This window comes from Sceloporus undulatus, chromosome 5, assembly GCF_019175285.1.
Source record: "Sceloporus undulatus isolate JIND9_A2432 ecotype Alabama chromosome 5, SceUnd_v1.1, whole genome shotgun sequence".
NCBI classification, from domain to species: Eukaryota; Metazoa; Chordata; class Lepidosauria; order Squamata; family Phrynosomatidae; genus Sceloporus; species Sceloporus undulatus.
Window position 1 is genome coordinate 21,195,242 of NC_056526.1, and position 22,436 is coordinate 21,217,677.

Genomic DNA, 22,436 nt, shown 5'->3' on the forward strand with positions numbered 1-22,436 from the left:
GGGGGAGCAGGGTTCAAGTCCCCACTCAGCCATGAAAACCCACTGGGTAACCTTGGGCAAGTTACATTCTCCCAGACTTAGAGGAAGACAATCACAAGCCTTCTTGGAATCAATGTTGCCAAGAAAACTCCAGGACAAAGTCATTGCATTGGAGCCACAGTAGTTTAGTTGTTTGAGTGCTGGACTAGTATTCTAGGAGACAGGATTTGGAAATTCACTGAGCAACCTTGGGTAAGTCACATGGTAAACCTCCTCTGAATAAACTCCTCCCCCCCAAAAAAAACCCAAACCAAAACACCTAGGATAGGTCTCCATAAATCACCTGACAACAACACAATATATGATTGGGAGACGTCTTTGTTGTAAAGCAAAGTATATTATACTGGATTGGCTCAGTACTGAATAAATAATTAAGAGGCATTCACTTGATAAAATACCTGCTTCTTTTAAAATCATTTCTAATGAGAATTGCCAAGCAAAGGATTAAGAATAGATTAGCAATATCCCTTACTATGCCTAATGGGGGGAAATGGACTATAAAGGCCAACATACCAAGCAATTTTGAATTTTGATCTGGCCCATCATAAACATTCAGGGAATCCCAAATGCAATCTTTGGAGTCTTCCATTGCAAGATCTCTGATTATGCTTTTCAACTTGTTTCCCGAAGCAGAATAGACTGTCCAAGTGCAGATCACTGAATCTGGATAAGTATTTGGGTAGTTTGGAGACACGATCTCAGCAACTCCTAATGGGATCAGATCCAAAACTGGACATCCTTAAAGAAGAGGGAGGAGACAAACAACACTCTGTCACAGATGAGTGATTCGTATTGGTAGTATGAAAAGGCAGGTCTTATTCACTTAACATGGTGGTATTTTTCTTGCCCAGCAGTGGAAGAAACACTTGTGAGATATTCTGATACCTGGGGCAGAATACCCAAATTTCCAGTCTCTTAAGAGTGTCTTTTATTTAAAAGATAAAAGCCTGGAGAAAGATATATACAACTGTGTGGTCATATCTAATACAATCTTGTACCTAGCTAGGTTTGTCACAGAGCTAAAGAAAGCCTGCTCTTATGTGATGTTTCCAGTAGGATATATAACAACCAAGAGCTACTGTGGTTTAGTGGTTTGAGTGCTGGACTAAGATGCTGGAGAACAGACTTTGAATCCTCACTCAGACATGGAAAACGACTGGTTGACTTTAGGCCAGGGGTTGGCAACCTGTGGCCCGTGGGCTGGATGCGGCCCGGCGAGGCCTTGGGACCGGCCCCAGCCCGGTCCTGCCGCCGATTGCCACCGGGGCCTTTGGCCTCTCGCGCGCAGGGGCAATTGTCTATAGAAGCCTCAGAAACATGCATTTATATTAACATTTTTGAAAAATCAGCAATTTTTTTCACGTGTCCTCCACTTTTTTAAAAAAAGTGTCCACCATTTGAAAATTTTGTCCTACATTTGTCCCGGTTTATTTATTTATTTAATTTTTTAAAAAAAATTATTTAATTATTTATTTTTTGGCTTTGGCCCCCCGGTTGTCTGAGGGACAGCAACCTGGCCCCCAGCTCAAAAAGTTTGGCTACCCCTGCTTTAGGCAAATCACACTGTCTTAGCCCCAGGCAAAAGCACCCCTCCCATCAAATATTGCCAAAAAACAAACAAAAAAACATGATAGGTTCAAAGTTGGAAACCTCTCTGAATTCATGCATATTTATAACATTCTTGGTGCCAACCCTGCTTAGAGGGTTAATTTTGAATTAAAAGCCAGAATAGGGAATGTTTAACTGTCCCGCACTGGCTGAACTTGATCTGGATTCAGGCCACACATTTAGAATAGAACAAAAAAGTCTTCAACTGCACAGTATGTATTTAATGTAACATGCTGTTTAAACCTCCCCCTGCCCAGCATAACAATTTGAGAAAGCAAAGAAGCCTGATGACCACACATGCTCTTCCATAAAAATTTCTTGGACCTGCATAGACAGGTCTGCTAATTAAGAAGCAGTTACTTCTAGCTATATGATAAAGGTTAAAGAGATGTTTCATGAGAAACACAGCACAGAATCATGCCGATAAACCAAAATCTGAACTGCAGTTCTATACAATCCTTGACAAGACTTGCTGCTGAGTAAACCTGCACAAGATTGCTCTATCAGAATTGCTAGAAAATTATTTGCATGCTGATAGGCATCCAATGCAATCCCATGCATATCTACTCAGACCCAATGAATTCAATGGATCTCATTCCCAGGGAAATATGTATAGGACTGCAATTTGATTGTCCCTTCCTCATCTCTACACATTTGCATTTGATATACAGGCACACAGTTATTCATACCTTTGCCAGCATGCCTTATTTTACCTTGTGCAGGGCCTTATAAAAGAAAAAAAGGTATGTTAGCTTCATTAATGAGAATTTTGGTGGTCCAGCCGATAACATCTATGCCCAAAATGAATAGTTAGATTGAAGAAAGTTCTGTTCCTCCAGTCCAGTGAGTAATACACAAGAAACCACAACTTTAATAAATCATTATCTGCATATCAGTACCTTTATATCTTTATAAAAACAGAGGACTTTCCATTTTTAAATCCACCACCAAGGATATGACATAACGTAAAACAATGCCCATTTGTATAATTCACCATATAAATATGGACACAACTGAAATCCTAGAATAGTCTCAGAATGGCACAATATCTGTAGTAATTGAGTTACACAAAAATACCCCTCACTTTTTTCATGAAATTTTTGGCATATTCTTGCCCTATTGTAGCTATGCCTGAAAAAACATACAGTTGACATAACTGTAAGAATGTCCTCAGTTTCTGTAGGACAGAACAGGATTACATATTGCCCAATATGCTGAGTTGGACTCTTTACCTAGTGTCAATGTAAACAAGGAGCACTAGGAATGAATAAACTGAACAATGATGCTTAGTAACTCTAGAATTTCTCTAAGAACATGCTGCCAAGCTAAGAGACTATATAGTCCAGCATTTCCCCCCCAAAATGGCCAGCCAAATATTTCTGGAATTGCAATAAAGCAGAATAAGCACAACACAGCATCCTCCTGTCTGGGATTCCTAGCAATAAGTACTTGGAGGGTCTGCCTCTGATACTGGAGGTAATACACAGCCATCATGACCGGCAGCCTTGTCCCCTATGAGTCTAATCCTCAAGATAGGTTGCTCACCACTTCTAATGCTAGCAAATTCCTTATAAAAGGTCTTCCTTCTGTGAGTCTTGAATCCCTGCACCACTCAAATTTAAGGAATGTGGTCTAGCATTATAAGAGAGGGAGATAGGTACTGTCTGGGCTGAAACACTCAGTTCTTACACCCCAGAATATATATAAAAGGAGCCTCACAATCATGTCTTTCTTCACCCATTCAAACCCACAAACCTCTTACAAAAGCCTTTTATACTTACTGAGATGTATTTCATGGGTTCTATAGGCAAGAACAAACCCTTTCATATTTGTATTCGCACCAGAAGAAAAGATCAGGGTCACCACAGGACCGCGTGACTTTAAAGGATAAGGTGGGGACTCACTGCAGAAGTTACCTGTCAGGTAGACATAGAGAGACAAATAGCAGTATGTGGATTCAAGCTTTTCATGGAATATTTGAATAGTATACTGAATTTTTTATTTAAAAAACTGTGGCCTGTTACAGACTGCCAAAATAAAGCTGCTTCGGGTCTCTTTGGAGATATGCTATTTAAATTCCTAAGAATCTGGAAGCTGCACCAAAAGCTGCACTCCAGTGCTAAGGAATGGAGTGTGGCTTTGGTGCGACCTCCAGACTCTTAGGACCCATGCATCATTAAAATAGCATACCTCCAAAGAGACCTAAAGCAGCTTTATTTTGGCAGTCTGTAACAGGGCTGTGTGTTTTTTTAAATAGTACAGGAGCCATTATCATTCATTCATATACACAGATGGCAGACGAGTGCAGAGTCTATGGAGTTTATCACACAAATGAGATTGGGAGTTTATCCCATGGATATCCTGGGGAAATTGCGTAATTACGCATCACAATTTTACACAACGTCGCACAAAACACCATTAAAGTGGTCACAAAGAAGCATTAATGCACATTTTTTTACTTTCGGAATTTAAGAGACAATGCATTTCCAATATCACTTTATTTGCGCAATTGTGCGTGATCATCATTCACGCAATTACACACCATTTCTGCTTCATTTGCGGGATGCTTTAAATGCACTTTAATCTCTCTTTAATGTCAAAATCAGCCCCAGTGTGATAAACTCCTATCAATCAGTGCCAGCCCAAGATGTCATGTTATCTGAGACAGAGTAGCAAATGATACCCCTTCCCACGAAGATCAGTTATTTTGGCACCTGAGGCAGAAAGACCCACAAGATTTCTCCCCACTTCCCTGGTGGTACAGATACAAAATTAATACATGAGTAAATCCCAATTTCCAAATCTGCTGCTTGAGGAGATTGGCCTTTCCAATGGTGTAACCTTAGACATACCACTCAGACATAAATCAAATTAAGTTCAAAGAGACTTTGAAGTAAAGCAAACCGAGTTCAATAGGACTTACCTATACTGCTAGATAAGTAGGTACAACAGTATTCTCAAGCACCTTGATATTTGCATGCAGACATCACTTGCATGCCCCCTTGGAGTAATATTGTACAGGTGGCTTATGGGATCCTGGGATCTCTGTCATGAGATTATCACACAGGGGAGGAGGGATCACCACTCCCGTCCTTACCCTGTCCTTATCGCATCCGTGTTTATCACATTCTTCTCCCGCCAGTGGAACCCATCATTGTATTAAATATGAATTTCCATTAATACTAACTGATGGGGCCATGCCACTTCAGGGACAGGAGGACGGGATAAGCACAATGTCGTCTGAAAATCATATTGCAATGTCATAAAAATGGGATAATGATGATGTTGTCTGAAAATCTCTGTGTGATCATGCGGGAAGGATGGGACAGGGATGAGACAAGGACATTCTGTCCTCCATGTGACACTCTCCAGTGAAAGCTAAATATCTATGCAAACTACAAATCCCAGGATTCTGTAGGATGGAGCCATGCTAATCAAAGCAGTGTCAAACTGCATTCATCCAGCAGTGTAGATGTAGCTAAGTGTGTGTGCAAAGCAGTATTCCAGGGACTAGCCATAACAACCTGTGGTTGCACCTTCTTTCAGTGATCGCTACTCCATGTGGTTTTTATTTTAGAGGACAGACCTCGCCTTAACCATAAAAATAAAAGGAGTTCTACAAAAGCTACTACAGTGGTACCTCGGGATACGAAATACCCAGGTTACGAAATTTTCGGGATACGAAAAAATCCCATAGGGAATCATTGTTCCGGGTTACAAATGTTTTTTCGGGTTACGAAAAAACTTTTGGTGCTTTTTTCGGCTTTTTCGCACGGAATCGCGGCTTTTCCCCATTAGCGCCTATGGCAATTCGGCTTACGAAGGCTTTTCGGGTTACGAAAGCGGCCGCGGAACGAATTAATTTCGTAACCCGAGGCACCACTGTACTTCAGCATTTTTCTGACAAGAACTGTCAGGTTTGGGCTGGAAAAAAAATTATGTATTTGTACTCTTGACTTTCAGTGCTGGTATTTCCCAAGCTGCATGGCAATAAACTAGAATGTATATGAAAGGCAGTAAACATAAATTACATCACAAAACTTAATCACAGTATATAGAGGGAAAAATAGTCCGAGGGGTGGAAAAGTCAAATGCCTGGCAGAATAAGCAGAATAAGCATGTTCTTAATGAAGGCCCTCCAAGCTAAAGTAAGCTAAAGTTCCTGTGGCCCTTTCCATACTTTTGGCCTACAATCTTAGCCATTATTACCAGTCGTGAGTATCACAATTGTTCAGCCCTCAGTTAGGGAAACAGGTGGGAGAGATCTCCTCTTGGTTAAGAAGCAACTCCCATTGATCATGCTGAAGATCTGAGGGAGTTTATCAAACAGGAGGAATTTCTCTTAAATTCGAATGAAAAGAAAGTGGGGCTAGAACACATTCACTTAAAGTCACTAGTTTAGCGCAATTATGTGAATGTGCATTGCGTTCAGACTGGCTCCCCATTGCCCGAAAATGGCATGCCATTGCCCGAATTTGCGTGTGGCAGTCTATCACGCAGTAACGCAAAACCACATGATTGCGTTCAAACTGACTTCCCATTGCCCGAATTTGTGGGGGGGGGGTGTCTATCACACAATAACGTTAACCCCATGATTGCATTCAGATTGCCACCGGATTATACTTCCAATTCCTCTTGTCTGATAAACTCCTGAGAGCACACCTGAAGTAGCTATTTGGATACTGGCCCCAAAACCCAACAGACAGCCAAAGTGGACAACTTGCAAACCTTCAGATATTATTGGGACTGCAACTCCCATTAGCTCTTGTCAGCATAACTAGTAAAGAATGCTGGAAGTTGAAGTCCAAGAACATCTAGGGGACACACATTCTCCCATCAACATGTTTGTATCATCATTTCCTTCTTCAGAGATTAAGGAGTGGACTGTTGGAGTTCTCTAGCAGAACATACATTTTGCATACAGAAAGTCTTGAGTTCAAATCCCAGCATCTCCAGCTAAGGGTTGGAAAGATCACTGTCAAAAGTCCTGGAGAGCTACTGCCCATGTACAATGGTGAGCTAAGATGGACCAACAGAATAAGACAGCTTCCTATGGACCGCACAGTGGGTATAATCAAATGTTTATGGAATTATATTTATTTATTACATTATTTATTTTATTTATATCCCACTTTTCTTCCAGCATGGAACCCTGATGATGGTCTTAGAGAGATATGCAAGATATCTTAAGGTGTCAAAAACAACCTGCCTTGGAAGAGAAACATCTATCTGTACACTGTTCTTGTGACAGATATTTTTAACCAAGAAAAAAATAGCTTCTAACAGGCAGAATGTCTTGAAGGTCCAATCCTAACCTTCTTATTTCAGTGTGAAACCTTTGCCTCAAGCAAAGAAAGTTCTCTTAATTTATTTTTTGCAACTTTTCAAGTGAGTAAAAAAACAATTCTTCAAAATGAGGAATGGTAACTGAATTGTACTTTCACTGTTATTAGGAAACATCTCACCAAGAACTTCTTTTGCAGATCCAAATCCTTCATAAATTGTAAGCCCACCATAACATTTAGAATGAGGTTTTTCAATCGCAAAGTCCAGGAAATCCAATTGAACAATGGCATTTAATAGAGCGACTATCCTCCAGTGACAGCTATGGTAGCAACAACAAAATAATTCAAATTATAGCTAGTTCACACTGAATAAATTAATCTTAATAAACCATGGTTCACCAAATCAAAAATAATCCTAAAATCTATTAAGACCCTCCTCCCTTTGCATGCCTATTAGTATAAAATACAGTTTCCCATTAACTTAATCACAAAAACATAGTTTAACCTTAGCTTACTAAATAGCTCATATACCCAGGATCAGGTCTTCTTGGGCGGTGGGGGTGTTCTGGGATCTTGGACTATGACTTTCATATGTTTCTGACCACAGTGCCCATCATTCCTGACCATTAGCCATGTTGGTTATGGCTGATGGGTGTTCTGGTCCATACAGAGCAAGTATCACATTAGGAAAGGTTTTTGTTTTAAATTAAGCTGAGTTTGCTATGTCTCAGATGTCTCAGAGACACAAAGAAAAAAAAAGGAATCATGTTCAACATTTTAATAATGAGGATGTGAGAAGACAAACTGTGAAAGACAAGTTGATTTGAAAGGGAACAGATATAGAGAACACCTAAATCACGGAGATATTTATTAGGACAGAAAGGCAATGAAAACCATATTTCAGAAGTGAAGCTTTAATTCATACAATTTTGTTTATTGGTTTTGTTTATTTAATTTATATCCTGCCTTTCTTCTGATATGGGACCTAAGATGGCTTACAATATAAAACAAAATATAGCTAACAGTTTACATAATCCATTAAAAAAAACCTGTAAAATCAATTACAAGTGTTAAAAACACATTCAAAGCACAGTAGACATAAGAAGACAGCATACCCCATTAAAAGATCATTCTGCCATTACCAATTAAAATCTGAAAGCTTAAATAAAATAAAACAATGAGCCTTTTCATACAAATTCCATCATTATATAGTCCAACACTGCTGGAGGGGGACTGGATGGAGAAGGCTGTGACATACAAGATGGGCCTACAATCAACAGACAACTAGATTCTCGATTCTGCATAGAGCCAAAAGGAAAACCATGGCCTCACCTGGTCGAGTGTGGATAGTTGTCAGGAAAACCTGGAGAACGGATTATCCCTTCCTTAGCTGTCAGGACGACATCTTCGCAGTGCATAAGCTGCTGGTTCACATCAGTATAATTCATACCATTACCCATTTTGGGACCTAGTAGAGAGAAAGGTATTAACCAATAAATATCTCCCATTCTGATGCCATTCCTACTGTTTGGACAATCCTTGTGTCACCAGCTGACAACTTTTTATGTATTTATTGGTTTAAATATTTCTGTTCAACCCTATACTTGAAGATCTCAGAAGATCTCAACAGAAAGAAAACAATCCCATTGTTAAGAGTGCCCCCTTGAAATATAATGATGGAATTTGTATGAAAAAGGCTTGTTGTTTTATTCCATGAAACCAAATTAAAATCCATTTCTGTAGACAGATTAAAATACTTCTGTAGCAGCCTATGAGAACTTGTCTAGCCCAATGGTAAAAAACGATTGTATAGATGGGATTGAAAACTGCCTCTGTTGCCCACAAACTATGTGAAGCAGGATGTCATGCATCAGTTAGCTGAAGTGCAATATAAAATTGTGGGTTTATCAGCAAATTTTATAAGACTAGCTTACTGACACTTATACTACATCTATACATCAGCTATACTGCATATGTGTTGTTATGTTCCTTAAAGTCATAACATGAGAGCCAGTGTGGAGTAGTGGTTTGAGTGTTGGACTACAACTCTGGAGACCAGCTGAGCCATGAAATCCACTGAGTGACCTTGGGCAAATCACATGCTCTCAGCTTCAGAGGAAGGCAATGGAAAACCTCCTCTGAACAATGCTTGCCAAGAGAACCAAGCAGTGGTTCTCAACCTTCTTAATGTCGCAATCCTTTAATACAGTTCCTCATGTTATGGTGACCCCGAAGCATAGAGGAGTGGTGCCTTGGTTCCTAAGACCATTGGAAATATGTTTTTTTCTGATGGTCTTAGGCGACCCCTGTGAAAGGGTCATTGAACCGCCAAAGGGGTCGCGACCCACAGGTTGAAAAACGCTGACCTACAGCATTTCCAGCAGATAGTCACCCAGCCTCTTTCTAAAGACATCTAGAGAAGAGGACCACATCACTGCTCTAAGCAATTGGTTCCATTACCAGACCTCTCTCACTGTCAAGAACTTCCTTCTGATATTCAATCAATATCTACCTTCCTATAACCTAAAGCCATTAGATCTAGTTCTACCCCGAGGCAGCAGAGAACAAGCCAGCTCCCTTCTCTTTGTCTCAGCCCTTGAGGTATTTAAAGAGTGTGATCAGTCCCTCAGTCTTCTCTTTACCAAGCTGAACAAGACCAGCTATTTTAACCTCTCATATGGTGTGTTTTCCATATGTTTTATCATCCTCAACTTTCATTCTGTGAACACACTCCAACTTGTCTGTATCTTTCATAAAATACGATGATCACAGCTGAACGCAGTACTCCAGATGAGTTGTGACCAGTGCAAAATATGGGGTAATATTACCTCCCTTGATTGCAAACCATGCTTCTATTAATGCAGGTTAAGATAGCATTTGCCTTCTTTGTTGCAGTATGACACTGCTGACTCATGTTCAACTTATGATCAACAATCTCAAAGTCTTTCTCACTGGTGAGCTAAGTATCCCCCATTCTATACATGTACATTTGGTTTTTGTGGCCAAAATTTAGAATTTTGTATTTATCTCAGTTGAATGTCATTTAACTGATTTCAGCCCATTTTTCTAGTTTATCAAGGTCTTTCTGAATATATTTTTTTCTTTTTGTTTGTTTTTATAATTTTATAATCAATAGCTTCAATATTAGTTTGTTTCATTTCTTATATTAATCTTGAAGCCATATCAATACCCACACAAATTATACAATTTTTTTTTACACAAATTGATCTTAAAAGCTATATCCACCAAGTAATGAAAGGCCAACCCCATGCCAGGATATGTGTGCTTAAACTCATAGCCTTATCTGTTTGTAATTCTTATTGTGGTAATAAAATCACAAATGAAATCATTTAAAAAAATCTTACTGTTTATGCTTCCTTAAACCCATTTACTCAGAAGGGGTTGGCTGAGGCTTCAGACTGTATATTTTAACCTTGTAAGCTGCCCCGATTGAATTTTGTAGAGAGGCAGGATAATAATAATAATAATAATAATAATAATAATAATAATAATATTTACTCCCTAATAAGCATGTTTAGGATTACATCTTACAATGTTATCTGTGTGTGCAAGCCATCGTTAACAACGATTAACTTTAGAAATGTTATTACTATTTTTATTTTAAAAGAAATAAAAGCTATCATCTGGCTTTTAATGTTTCAATACTTGTGTATGTTATTTAGGAGACAGAAAAATAAGCCATACATTTTACTATTGATAAATAAATCTGACACAATTCCCTTGAGTTGGCAGGTAAGAAATTACTAGGGAAGAAAATTATGTGTTTGATCTGAGCACATTTTCAAAGATATTGTGCACACAGAAGCCAAATACATCAGTGCAATATATAGCATGGATCAAGTATGAAAATCATACCAGGCTGCTTCTTCCATGTCTGACTTAGCTCAGCATGCATGTTTTGACAAAGAACTATTTGGGTCAATACTGGTATACCATATTTCGTGGTATACAAGAATTCACCCTAGAAAATATGAAAGAGACAAAGAGTTCCCATACCTTGGTTCAAATATAGATCACAAGTCAAGAAATCAGAAGAAGACAAAATCATAAAATGTAAGGAATAACTCTGAACACTAAAGTAAGGATCATCCAAGCCACAATATTTCCTATCTGCATGTACAGATGCAAAAGCAGGACAGTGAAAAAAGCTGACAGGAAGAAAATCAATTCATTTGAAATGTGGTGCTAGAGAAGAGTATTGAGAATACCATGGCCAGCCAAGAAGACAAACAAATGGGTTCTAGAAGAGATCAAGCCTGAACTCTCTGTGGAAGCCAAGATGACCAAATTATTCATGAGGAAAAATGAATAAGTAGAAAAGGCAATGATGGTAGGAAAGGTGAAGGGCAGAAGAAAAAGAGGAAGACGACATGCTAGGAGGATAAACTCTATCAGGGAAGACATCGACATCAGTCTGCAGGACCTGAGCAGAGAGGTTGAGGACAGAGAGCCTTGGGGAAGTCTCATCCACAGGGTCTCCATAAGTCAAGGCTGACTCAAGGGCAGCTAACATCAAACAGGTATTCCATGCAATTACTTTGCTTGAGTTCCTCAAGAGTATTAAATGTTATATTTGCTTGAGTTCCTCAAGAGTAGTAAGTGTTATATTTACATCCCACTCTTTTCTCTGCCTGTGACTTAAGACAGCTTTAAAAAATTGATACAAATGCAACAACAACAAAAAACCCACAACATCAAACAAAAGTTAAAATATAATTAAACAATGGATAGATTTGAAAGCAGTTAAAAGCTTGATCTTTTAAAAGAAAACAAAAACAAATGTAGACAGTAAAGCAAACTACAAAATCCTTCTTGTACACCAAACTGTCATTGCCATATTTACTTTGGTTGAAGTGTAGCAAAATTCTATGGCGATATCCAGACAGTGAAGCTCAGATATCCTAAGAAAACAGAGCTTAGTGATAGGTCATATTTAGTTCCATGCAGTGAACTGAGGAGGAATATTAAGGCGCTTACCTTTCATTCTAGACACAATCCACTCTAAGAAGTGGCTCACTCTTGCATAAACACCTGGTCTCTTTGGCCTGGCACAGCCAACACCCCAACTGACAATGCCATGGAGTATAAATGGCTCCTCTTCATTTTGGCAAACCAATGGGCCACCTGCATCACCCTGCACACACATCCCCGCCCCCCAAAAAGAGTTCAGTTTTACATTTTATAGGCTGCACTTCATCTGGCACAAAAAAGATAACAGTGGCCCCATACAGACAAGCCAAAATAAAGCTGCTTCGGGTCACTTTGGAGGTATGCTGTTTAAATGATGCATGTGTCCTAAGAGACTGGAAGCTGCACCAAAGCCACAATCCAATCCTAAGGACTGGAGCACAGCTTTGATGTGCCTTCTGGACTCTTAGGATGCATGCATCATTTAAACAGCATACCTCCAAAATGACCCGAAGCAGCCTTATTTTGGCCTGTCTGTATGGAGCCAAAGATGGTGTCCATTTAACACATTTAAGGACTGTAGTTCAACATTTGAGGTTCAATGAAGAAAAGGCTCTTTCTGTCTGGTACACTGCTCATGAAACTACTTTTTACCAAACTGGGGATTTGGCCACATTTGCTGCGACTCCTTGGAAGAATTACTATTTTAAAACTACTAATGTAGCTGTTTTTAATAAGTGATGGTAGCAGAGTTTAACATGCTGGCTTTTTTGGACTTGAGTTGCTAGAGTGACCCAAGCAACATGGCCAGTGGCTATGCTGGCTGGAAGATTCTGGGAGTTGTAGTCCAAGAAGTAAGGTTACCAAACTCAGATTAATAAGTACCCCAAACTTTACTCTGAATATATCCACATTTTACTAGTTTGCAAAATGAAAACTGCTTTATTTGACCTATTCTTTTGCATTAAACAAGCCTTTGTAAGTATAACTTGATGTATGCCTCCAGAAATTTTCTAAAAGCCATCTCCCCATACTCTCCAACCATTTTACAGGTGAAATTTTATTATTTTATTTTATTTTAAAGATTTATATCCTGCCTTTCTCCCACAATGGGAGTTAACCAGAACACGTGTGGCCAAGCAAGGTCAGGGTGTGCTCAGGATGACAAAAAAAATCATTAATGAGAAAAAATAAACAAGTTAGGAAAAACTGCAGAAGTTTGCTCTGGCTTGAGCTTACTGGGAAGGCTAAGATTCTTCCCCTTCCTGTTCTCTCCCCCCCGCTGAGTTAACTGAATTCAAACTACTTTTGCAATTTGAACTCAGTTTGAAGCAATTTAAGTAGTCTGATGACAAATGGGGAAAGAGGTAGGAGAAGAGAGAAATTAGAACATAGTAAAAGCAGCTTGAAAAAGTGGGATAATAGAGGATTTATCAGGACAGCTGGAGCATTCATCTCCCCTTTCTGTACCAGTTGTAACTAATTCCCATTGTCAGACAGGGATATGAAAAACTGTTAGTTAAATTTCCGACAATCTCATTGGTATTTTCATCTTGTCCAGTCTCAATTCCATATTGGGTTGCAATATTTTCTTATTTTGCTGCATAGAAATCTGTACATATTTTAGTGTGTATTTTCCCCAAAATATAATGTTCTACCATATTCCTTTTCCACCATTTTCCCCACTGCCTGAAGTTTGTGAGCATACATATGTTTATTCATGCACATTTTAAATTATGAAAGCATGGGTTTTGCACATTTTTTTCTTTGCCAAGCCTCAGACACACAGTGATTTTCAAGGCAAGATGCACTTTATTCCACTGCCAGTCATGGGAAATATAAAATGGATATTTATACAGGGAAATGTGAACCCAGCAAGCTCCTTCTCCATCTAGTGCCAACTCACTTGACAGATATCTTGACCTCTTGAAGATGCAAAACCAGCACAAAGCATTCCAGTTGTGATCCCTCCAGGGTGGTTAACATAATAGCTTTGCTCACAGATGTAATTGCTGAGAATGGGTACTCGAGCCTGTTGTAAGCGGTTGGCAAGGTCCTCAACTGTAGGAAAGTCAAGAGGCACAAAAACACATATGACCCCCACTATTTTATTTGCAAGACTAAGTGGGGAAATCTTGTAAGGAACATAAAAATGAAAACATTAAATGCACCCAGGTTAAGCCTAGAGACAAGCAAACAGGAGAGAAAGAGTGAGAGATGATATGATAATTATCTTTAAATACCTGAAGAAATTTAATGTAAAAGATGAAGCAAGCTTGTTTCCTGCTACTTCCAAGACTACAACATGAACCAATGGATTCAAACTTCAAGAAAAGAGATTACACCTAAACTTTAGGAAGAACTTTTTTACTGTAAGGGTTCTCCATACACACATGTGAATATTCAGATTTTCTGTTTGAAACCAGGATAAATCCCCACTTTCCGCCCTCTGAACTAGATCCCTAAGGTGATGAAAAGCCTGAATTTGGTCCCATTCGGCCTGTACATTGGACAGCTCAATGTGAAAACTAGATGAGAGTTTTATTTGGCCCATGTAGACATGCCCTAAGGCTTGAAAGGAGAGCTGTGAAGGAACTATACAGGATCCTGAAGTATCAAGATATATCATTGATTACCTAAGTCAGGATTGTTCATGTCATCATATTTCCCATTTCTATGTATGGTTGTGAAAGCTGGACAATGAAGCTGATAAGCAGAAAATCAATTCATTTGAAATGTTGTGCTGGAGAAGAATTCTACTGATACTATGAGCTGCTCAAAAGACAAACAAATGGTTCCTAGGCCAAATCAGATATCAATTCTCCCTAGAAGCAAGATGACTTTGGACACATCGTGAGAAGACATGACTCACTAGAAAAGAAAATGAAGCTTAGTAAGGTAGAAGGCAGCAGGAAAACAGGAAGACAGATGGATAGACTCAAACAAGAAGCCATGACCCTGAGTCTGCAAGACCTGAGCAGGGCTGTTGATAACAGTGTGAGTTGGAGATCTCTCATTCACAGGATCAGTCAAAGTTGTGGCTGACTTGATGGATACTTCAGGATACTTATTGCTTTCCAACATCCTGCAATAGATTATCAGACACAGTATGTACTCGGTCTGCACCCATTTTCCGTAGTGGGAAAACATGTGAGAAAAATTAAACAGAAGATATTCTTCACACATCCGTAGACTTCACTTGTGATGTGACTCAAGTGTGAATGGAATCAGAATAAGATGCTACACATAGGAATAAACTTAATTCATTTAATATAATTCTGACTATCTAGCCAGCACCTTAACAACGAAACATTAACAAGTGCACAAAGAACATTGTCGATGGCATTGCCATTCCTGTCCCATGGGCTAGGTGTGGGGAAAGTGTGGTCCGTGGGCCATATATGGCATATATGCAAACCTCCAGTTCCCCCAGAAAACCCCCAAAGCCCCTGGATTTAAAAAAAATGATGTAAAAAAACACACACCAAAAAAGAAAAAAATAGCAAAAACTGCCCCCAAATATAGCATACCTCCCCACAAAAAAAAAAAAAAAAAAAAAAAAAAAAAGGGGGGGGGGGGGGAAAAAAAGAAAAAAAGAAAGAAAGAAAGAAAGAAAGAAAGATGAAAATAGTCTGAAAGCAAAACTGGCTGTGATGTTATGTCACTTCCAGGTTGCCCATAATGTGCACATACAGCTTGGAGGTGTGAGTGAAACTGGACCCCATTACAGTTGCCTACCCCTGCTATAAAGAACGTTAATTATTGACATTCAATGGACAAAATGGACCTACCTTCTTGGGTGCTCCACCAGCCAGTCACGGTGCAAAGCATGGATGAAGACAAAGGTTCAGTGGAATTGGGCAGGCATATTGGCCTCACCACAGCATTATAGGAGAAAGGAGCTTTTACATGGACCAGTGCTATATCAGAATTGTAACTTGTGATATTGAAGTCTTGATGTATTATAATGGTCTGTACTCTTCTCACCTGCATGAAAAGGATTCAGTCAACAGCTTTAGCAGGCTACCAAGAGAGAAGCAGGCACCAACCTTTCCCTTTTAATTGTAACAGCCATTTTCTTCTGCCATTCTAGTTACAAATATGGTTCACAACATTCCTGTCTAGATTTGATAAATAATCTGCTCATTCTCCTACAGATTTCTTCCTTATCAAAGGGAAAAAATTTAAATAATCTGCACATACTCCTATAAATTTCATCTTCACCAAAGATAATTTTTAAAAAAATACTTTTCAATAATAATAATTGCATCTACCTTTCTCTTAGGCTAATGGCAAACATCAAAACATTGGCCCTTGTGCAAGCTAACTAGAGCCTCTGAGAAGCCATATAATTTCCAAGATCATAATGGCTTAAATAGTCCTTACCTTTCCCTACCCCTTCTACTGTGTAATGGGGTAGAACTTTTGGCCTGTGACTCAGTTTGGAAACTCCTAAACCTTTTTGGCCATAGAGTTGCTTTAGAGGATCAAGAGATTCCTAGAGAAAACACTTCTCTAGGCATTTATAGGTCTTCCAAAGTGTTTTTATGGTCAACGTCTGGTGGATGTTGACCATCGATTTGTCCTGAAGGACCTAGAGATTCCTAGAGAGGTGTTTTTAAGGGTTAAAAGTGTGTTTTTTTATTTGCAGTTTTTCCACTTTCATGAGGGTCCTGTGCCCCTAACCCAGCGAACGAGGAGGGCCCACTTTACTGCCCTGTTAACTTCCAGTCTAGTTTTCTTCCATATGAGAAATAAGGATGGGATGCCATTTTCTCCTTCATCTTAGGCTGTACCTAAATTAGAGGTTGACCTTGTGAGGGGCAACAATACTTCAGGGTTTTACAAAGGAGTCTCTCCCAGCCCAAAGTGGAGAGGCAGGGAGTTGGATTGGGAGCCTTCCATGTGTGCTGAGATATAGAGAAGGGGAAAGAAAAACAGCACTGTTTTACAGCTTCTCTGTTCTACCTGCTCAGTTGGTTCCTTCAGGATTCTGTCATGGTCTCCAGCAACAACAGTCCAATGTGAGACATCTTTTGATCTAGAAAAGATTAAAAGCTTACATTGCAATGAATCTTGCATTTCTCATTCCACTTCACAGTACTAATGTTACAGGCAGAATGCTAAATTTGCATATATTTTGCAAAATTTAAGTCCCTGAAGCCTCTGTACTGGTAGAAAGAATGGCAGTAAGTGTACTGTGTGACCGGTGTCTTCATAGAGCTAACAAGATATAATGAAGCCAGTTCTGGGTATTCAGCCACTTAAGTAAATATAGTAAAGTCTAAATGAGGCAGAAAAATATACACAGAAGAAGTATACTTAATCGGTTCAATAATCTTTAATCATGCTGAGTGATATATGATGCAATTACCTGATGGCAAGTAGACAGAATAATGATGACAGATTAATGATTAACTGGTCTTTTTATAGGCCACCAATGCCTTATGTGATTGCATGAATTGTGGCTTTGTAAAAAGACCAGCGAAATCTAATTTCCAGTTGGATGATTGGTGATCTTGAACAAACAGACTATTACATGGCTTGTCTAATTGGATAAGAACAAACAACCAGAAAAAATTGTCACTAAGTGGCTGATAACAGATGACCAATTACTCCTGATAGGTAGAGAGGAACAGACAGGAGAAGTCTGAGACAGTATAAACACAGGTCCAAAAGAGAGAGAAGAGGAGTACAGCTAACAGCCAGCTGCTCTGCTGTTCCTAAAATAAGCACCATAACTGATAATGCTGGGGACAGTAAAGCTATTTAGATAGATGCCCATTATAGAAATGTATACCAAATAATTCTATTTTGCAGCACCTGTGGAAATGTTTGGCTTTCTCTGCAGATGGCTGTTTGAAATGTATAGAATTACTCAAATTATCACTATATTATAGAGCTGTGAAAGATGTTGAATTCCTTACCGGTGTAAGTCTTTGTGGCTGCCTTAGTGATGTTTCCTAACAATATGATGCTCTAATATGATGTAAGATGTTTGACTCCTTTCATGCAATGTAAAAATTAGGATACGAATGTGTCTAGACTGAGAAGTCTACATTCCTCCCAAGGAGACTCTCTCTCTCTCTCTCTCTCTCTCTCTCTGTGTGTGTGTGTGTGTGTGTAAATGATTTGCTATTATAAATAAATAGCCTAAAAAATTAAAGCCACATGCTTATTGTCCATGAATAATCTAAAATTCCAGTTATCAAGATTATCTGATGTTATACTTGCTTATTAGGACAATACCATGACCCATGAATTTGGGAGCGCAGGTAACCAATCTAGTACTCTCTAGGGAACTCCTTACAAATTCAGACTAGCTGAAATGGCAATGGCCTTGCAAATCCCTCAAATAAAGAGGGAGTAGAGGAAATATGCTTCTTGTTTTACAGCCAGAATTCCTGACAGTGTTATCTACCTCTGTCGGGTAGATAGGAATTTGTAAAGATTACTTTCAGACAACAGCACTCCCAGTTCCAATCCTCACCTGGAAGTGCTGTTGAAGGACTCTGGGATTTATAGTCCAAGATCAACACTTCCAAGTTCTGGGGCATATTAAATCATACACGTCTCCAAGAATGTTTCATAGCCTTCCAAGAATTTGATCTCAATCCTCTCCAAGATGTGCACTCATCAACCCTATCCATTGCATTTAGAGTATCCTTTGAGCCTATGTGACAACAAGAGTATTCTGGTTAACTTACATCTCTACACAGTGAGCTGCGGTGAGCACCCACATGGAGCCAATGATGACACCCCCACACTGGTAGTCACCTAGAAAGTGCAAACCTACATGCCATGGCCAGCAGTGGAGACAAGCTTCTTCTCCCCCAACAATGCTTGTGGACAGCCACTGAGGACCAAAAGGGGGGAAACCACAAACATCTGCAAGACAAGAAGAGTTGAAACCTTAAAAGGATATCCCCAGTTTCACTTTTCTGTGTTAAAGCTTACACCAGAGTAGCAAGATGAAGCTTGGCTACCCTGCTCTGAAACAGGACTGTAGGCTTAAAAATATTTCGATTAGCTTTTTGTGAGCCTTGCTGTGAAGTGAAAAGCAGGGCAAGCCTGGTTAGAGAGACAGCCACTCACAGAAAAATGAAAGAAATAAAAATTGAATGAAATTAAAGAATAAGAAACAAAAAGTAACACTACTCCTAAACACCATTAACTTCTAAGATATAGAGTAGGCCTCTTAGGGGCTCTGCCGTAGAAACTGATTCTAAAAAGGGCTCCACGAGTCAAAATGGTTGGGAAACCCTGGTCTAGAGGGTCATTTATAAAGAAGTTAGTTAGGGCAGTCAGAAGCAGAGTGAAGACCAGTAAAGTACAGAGGAATTCATAAGATATGAACAGAGTTTTGGGAGCTGGGAATGTAGACAGAGTTCAGGGAGCTCATGGGCCCCATACAGACTGCCAAAATAAAGCTGCTTCGGGTCACTTTGGAGGTATACTGTTTAAATGATGCATGCATCCTAAGACTCCAGAAGCTGCGCCAAAGTTGCGCTCTGGTTCTTAGGACTGGATCGTGGCTTTGATGTGGCTTCCGTACTCTTAGGACGCATGCATAATTTAAACAGCATACTGTACCTCCAAAGTGACCCGAAGCAGCTTTATTTTGGCCTGTCTGTATGGGCCTATGGTTATCTTACTTGTTACATAAGCAAAGGGATCTTATGGCACCTTTGCAACTAACTGTGTAAAATAAATTGTAGCATAAGCTTTCATCAACTTTGTCTACTTCCCATGCATCTGAGGAAGTAGGACAAGTCTATGAAAGGTTATGCTATGACTTCTTTTGCACAGTTACTGTTTCAAAGGTACTACAAGATCGCTTTGCATAAAGACAGTCCAGACTAGCATGGCATAGTCTCTACATTCTGCTTACTTGTTACATAATAAATCTTTACTGATTTTATTTTATAAAATTGTGAGTGGCTGTTTTCATTTAAGAATTGAAAGGGAGAACTGGTCATGCTTTACAACACTGATACACCCCATGACCAACACAGCCACTTGTTTGCAACTGCAACCACCCTGGGGCCTGAGTACTAGATCTAGGCAGGGATCCTAAGAGTAAAATGCAAGGTGAGTGACTGCAGTCCAAGGGCTGGAGCTGGAGAGCCAACCTAGATTGAGGTTTCATCAAACTGGCTCTCTCCAGAAGCCATTGGACTATAACACTCAATCAACCCCAGGCAGTATTGCAACCAATGGTCTCCAGGATGTTTTGGATTGCAATTCCCATAGCTCTGTTCGATGAAGATAGGAGTTGTAGTCCCATCTGGAGAGCACCAGTGGGAAGAATTTCCTAGAAGGAAAGGGAGTGAACTGCTAGTTAAGGGGAAAACCAGCTTATTACAACCTTTGAAATTGTCCTGTGTGTGCACATGCATGCACAACAACCCCCACATCTATCTCTACAAACACTTACATAAAACTAAAAATTGCAGCTTGGAAATGTTACTTTGGGGGATTGTAACTTCTAAAATCCCCCAGCCAGCTAACATGGAGGGATTCTGGGAGCTGTAGCCCAAAAAGTAATGTTTCTAAGCTTTGCCAATTGTATTGCTTTCTCTATATTATATTGTATTATATTATATTTATATCAAGCTGCATTTTAACTTCTCTAGAACCATTTACTAGTGGAGTAAAGACAGGTTTCTGATACAAACATACATTATAGCATTCATACTGCCAATCCACTGATACTGGAATTGTTACTATTACCAGAACTATTACTGTTTCACAGCCTTGCTTACCCAAAGGGATAGTCTTTGGATCAGATGTCTGCAAGATAATGTTTCCTGCAAATTCAGTTTTAGGTGATTCTGCAAGGAATTAATAAAGTTCATTATTGAATTTCCAGAGTTCAAAGATATAGCCATGTTAGTCTGTAGAATCAGATCTTGTAGCACCTTTGAGCCTAACTGAAAGAAAAGAGTTGGCAGCATGAGTTTTGTAGACTAAAGTCTACTTCCTCAGATGCACTGAGTTTCCAGTAAGACAATCTTTCCCAGCCAACTTCCAGTTTCCCCCCTCACCCTTTTCACTTGCTTTTCCTGAGAATGGCAGGAAGTGTGGGAAAGTGACTGGACCACTGCACATTATTTTACTATCTGAAACAGTTACAGTACATTACATGACCAGAAAGATGCATCTCATGACTCTCAATAACACTAGAGCTCTGTAGCGGAGAATTCTATCTTTAAGTAAAGTATGTGTCTTCAGGTTGCTTGTCAACTTATGGTGCCCCATGAATTTCATAGTATTTTCTTAAGCAGGGAATACTCAGAAGTGGTTTGCCATTTCCTTCCCCTAAATACAGCCTTCTTGTCATTGTGTGCCTTCAAGCAGTTTCTGACTTGTGGCAATGCTAAGGCAACCCTGTCATGGGGCTTTCTTGGAACAATTTGTTCAAAGGGGTTTTTGCCTTTGCCTTCCTCAGGTTGAGAGTGATGTGCCCAAGATCACTCAGTGGGTTTCTATGAATGAGTGAGGATTCGATCTCTGGTCTCCAGAGTCATAGCTGAATGCTCAGATTGCCACACTACACACCTGGTATTCCCTGGTGGTTGCACTTCCAAGTACTAACCAGGCTCAGCCCTGGTTTGCTTCCGAGATCACACAGGATCTGGTGTCTCCAGAATATTTAGGTGGATAAGAACATCAAAATGACAAATCCCAGAATTCCATAGGATGGAGCCATAATATGTGCTTTTAAACTGTTGTAAGAGGCCTACGTACCCTAAAGCACCAGTTCTTGTCTGATCTTGGAAGCCAAGCAGGGTCAGCCCCGGTTAGTATTTGGATAAGAGACCTCCAATGAATACTAAGTTCTGTAGGCAATATTTCAGAAGAAGGAACTGGCAAAACCAGTTGAGTATTACTTGCCTAAGAAAACCCTATGAAATTACTTCAAGTTGACAGGCAACTTGAAGGCACACACTTACACAAACATTGTATTACAAATATACTCAAGGAAAGCATGACCTGGCCAACCTGAAGGAAAAAAGGCAAATTTGGCCTTGAATCCTCTGAAGTTATTCTCCTCATCGCTCTCAAAGTGGATGAGCATGATGCTTCCAGTGCTCCAAACTGGGGAAGGAATTGAGAGGCCACAAAGAAGAGCTGCAGGAAGAAAAGGAAAGAGAAGTTGCTATTATTGCAAAATAGCTTTGGTGCATTTCTTCCCTGAAGAGCCTCTCCTTGACAGGGGTGTCACTACGCAGTGTGAGGGGTGTGGACTGCAGGAGGTAACAACCCAAACGAGGGTGATGCCTGGTTGGGCTTTCCTCCCCTTTAGTGCTGGAGGGGCAAACATGTGCTCTTGGGGTTGTTCCATACCTGGGCTTCCTCCCCAGGGAGAAAGCCCAGGGATGGAAATTTTTAGGAATTTTTTTTCCAGGAATTTTTTTATTTGGATAAAATATCCAGCGAAGGAGGAGCAGGAACAGCAAACGCAAGCCCTCTTGCTCTATAGTTTTTTTGTGGGTTTTTCAGGCTATGTTCCCATGTTCTAGAAGGGTTTGTTTCTGACATTTCGCCAGCATCTGTGACTGGCATCTTCAG

At 39.7% G+C, this 22,436-nt stretch overlaps 1 protein-coding gene across 1 annotated transcript in view; it reads right to left on the bottom strand.

Annotated features, from left to right (window-relative positions):
- The window catches only part of OVCH1 (ovochymase 1), a 47,926-nt gene that overhangs the window by 6,577 nt on the left and 18,913 nt on the right, over nt 1–22,436 (bottom strand). Inside the window, 12 exon segments of the mRNA XM_042467869.1 lie at nt 553–777; nt 2,337–2,372; nt 3,429–3,563; nt 7,113–7,252; nt 8,265–8,400; nt 11,931–12,087; nt 13,768–13,922; nt 15,653–15,848; nt 16,830–16,902; nt 18,569–18,749; nt 20,627–20,695; nt 21,867–21,995. Coding sequence (XP_042323803.1) covers nt 553–777; nt 2,337–2,372; nt 3,429–3,563; nt 7,113–7,252; nt 8,265–8,400; nt 11,931–12,087; nt 13,768–13,922; nt 15,653–15,848; nt 16,830–16,902; nt 18,569–18,749; nt 20,627–20,695; nt 21,867–21,995 — 1,632 coding nt within the window.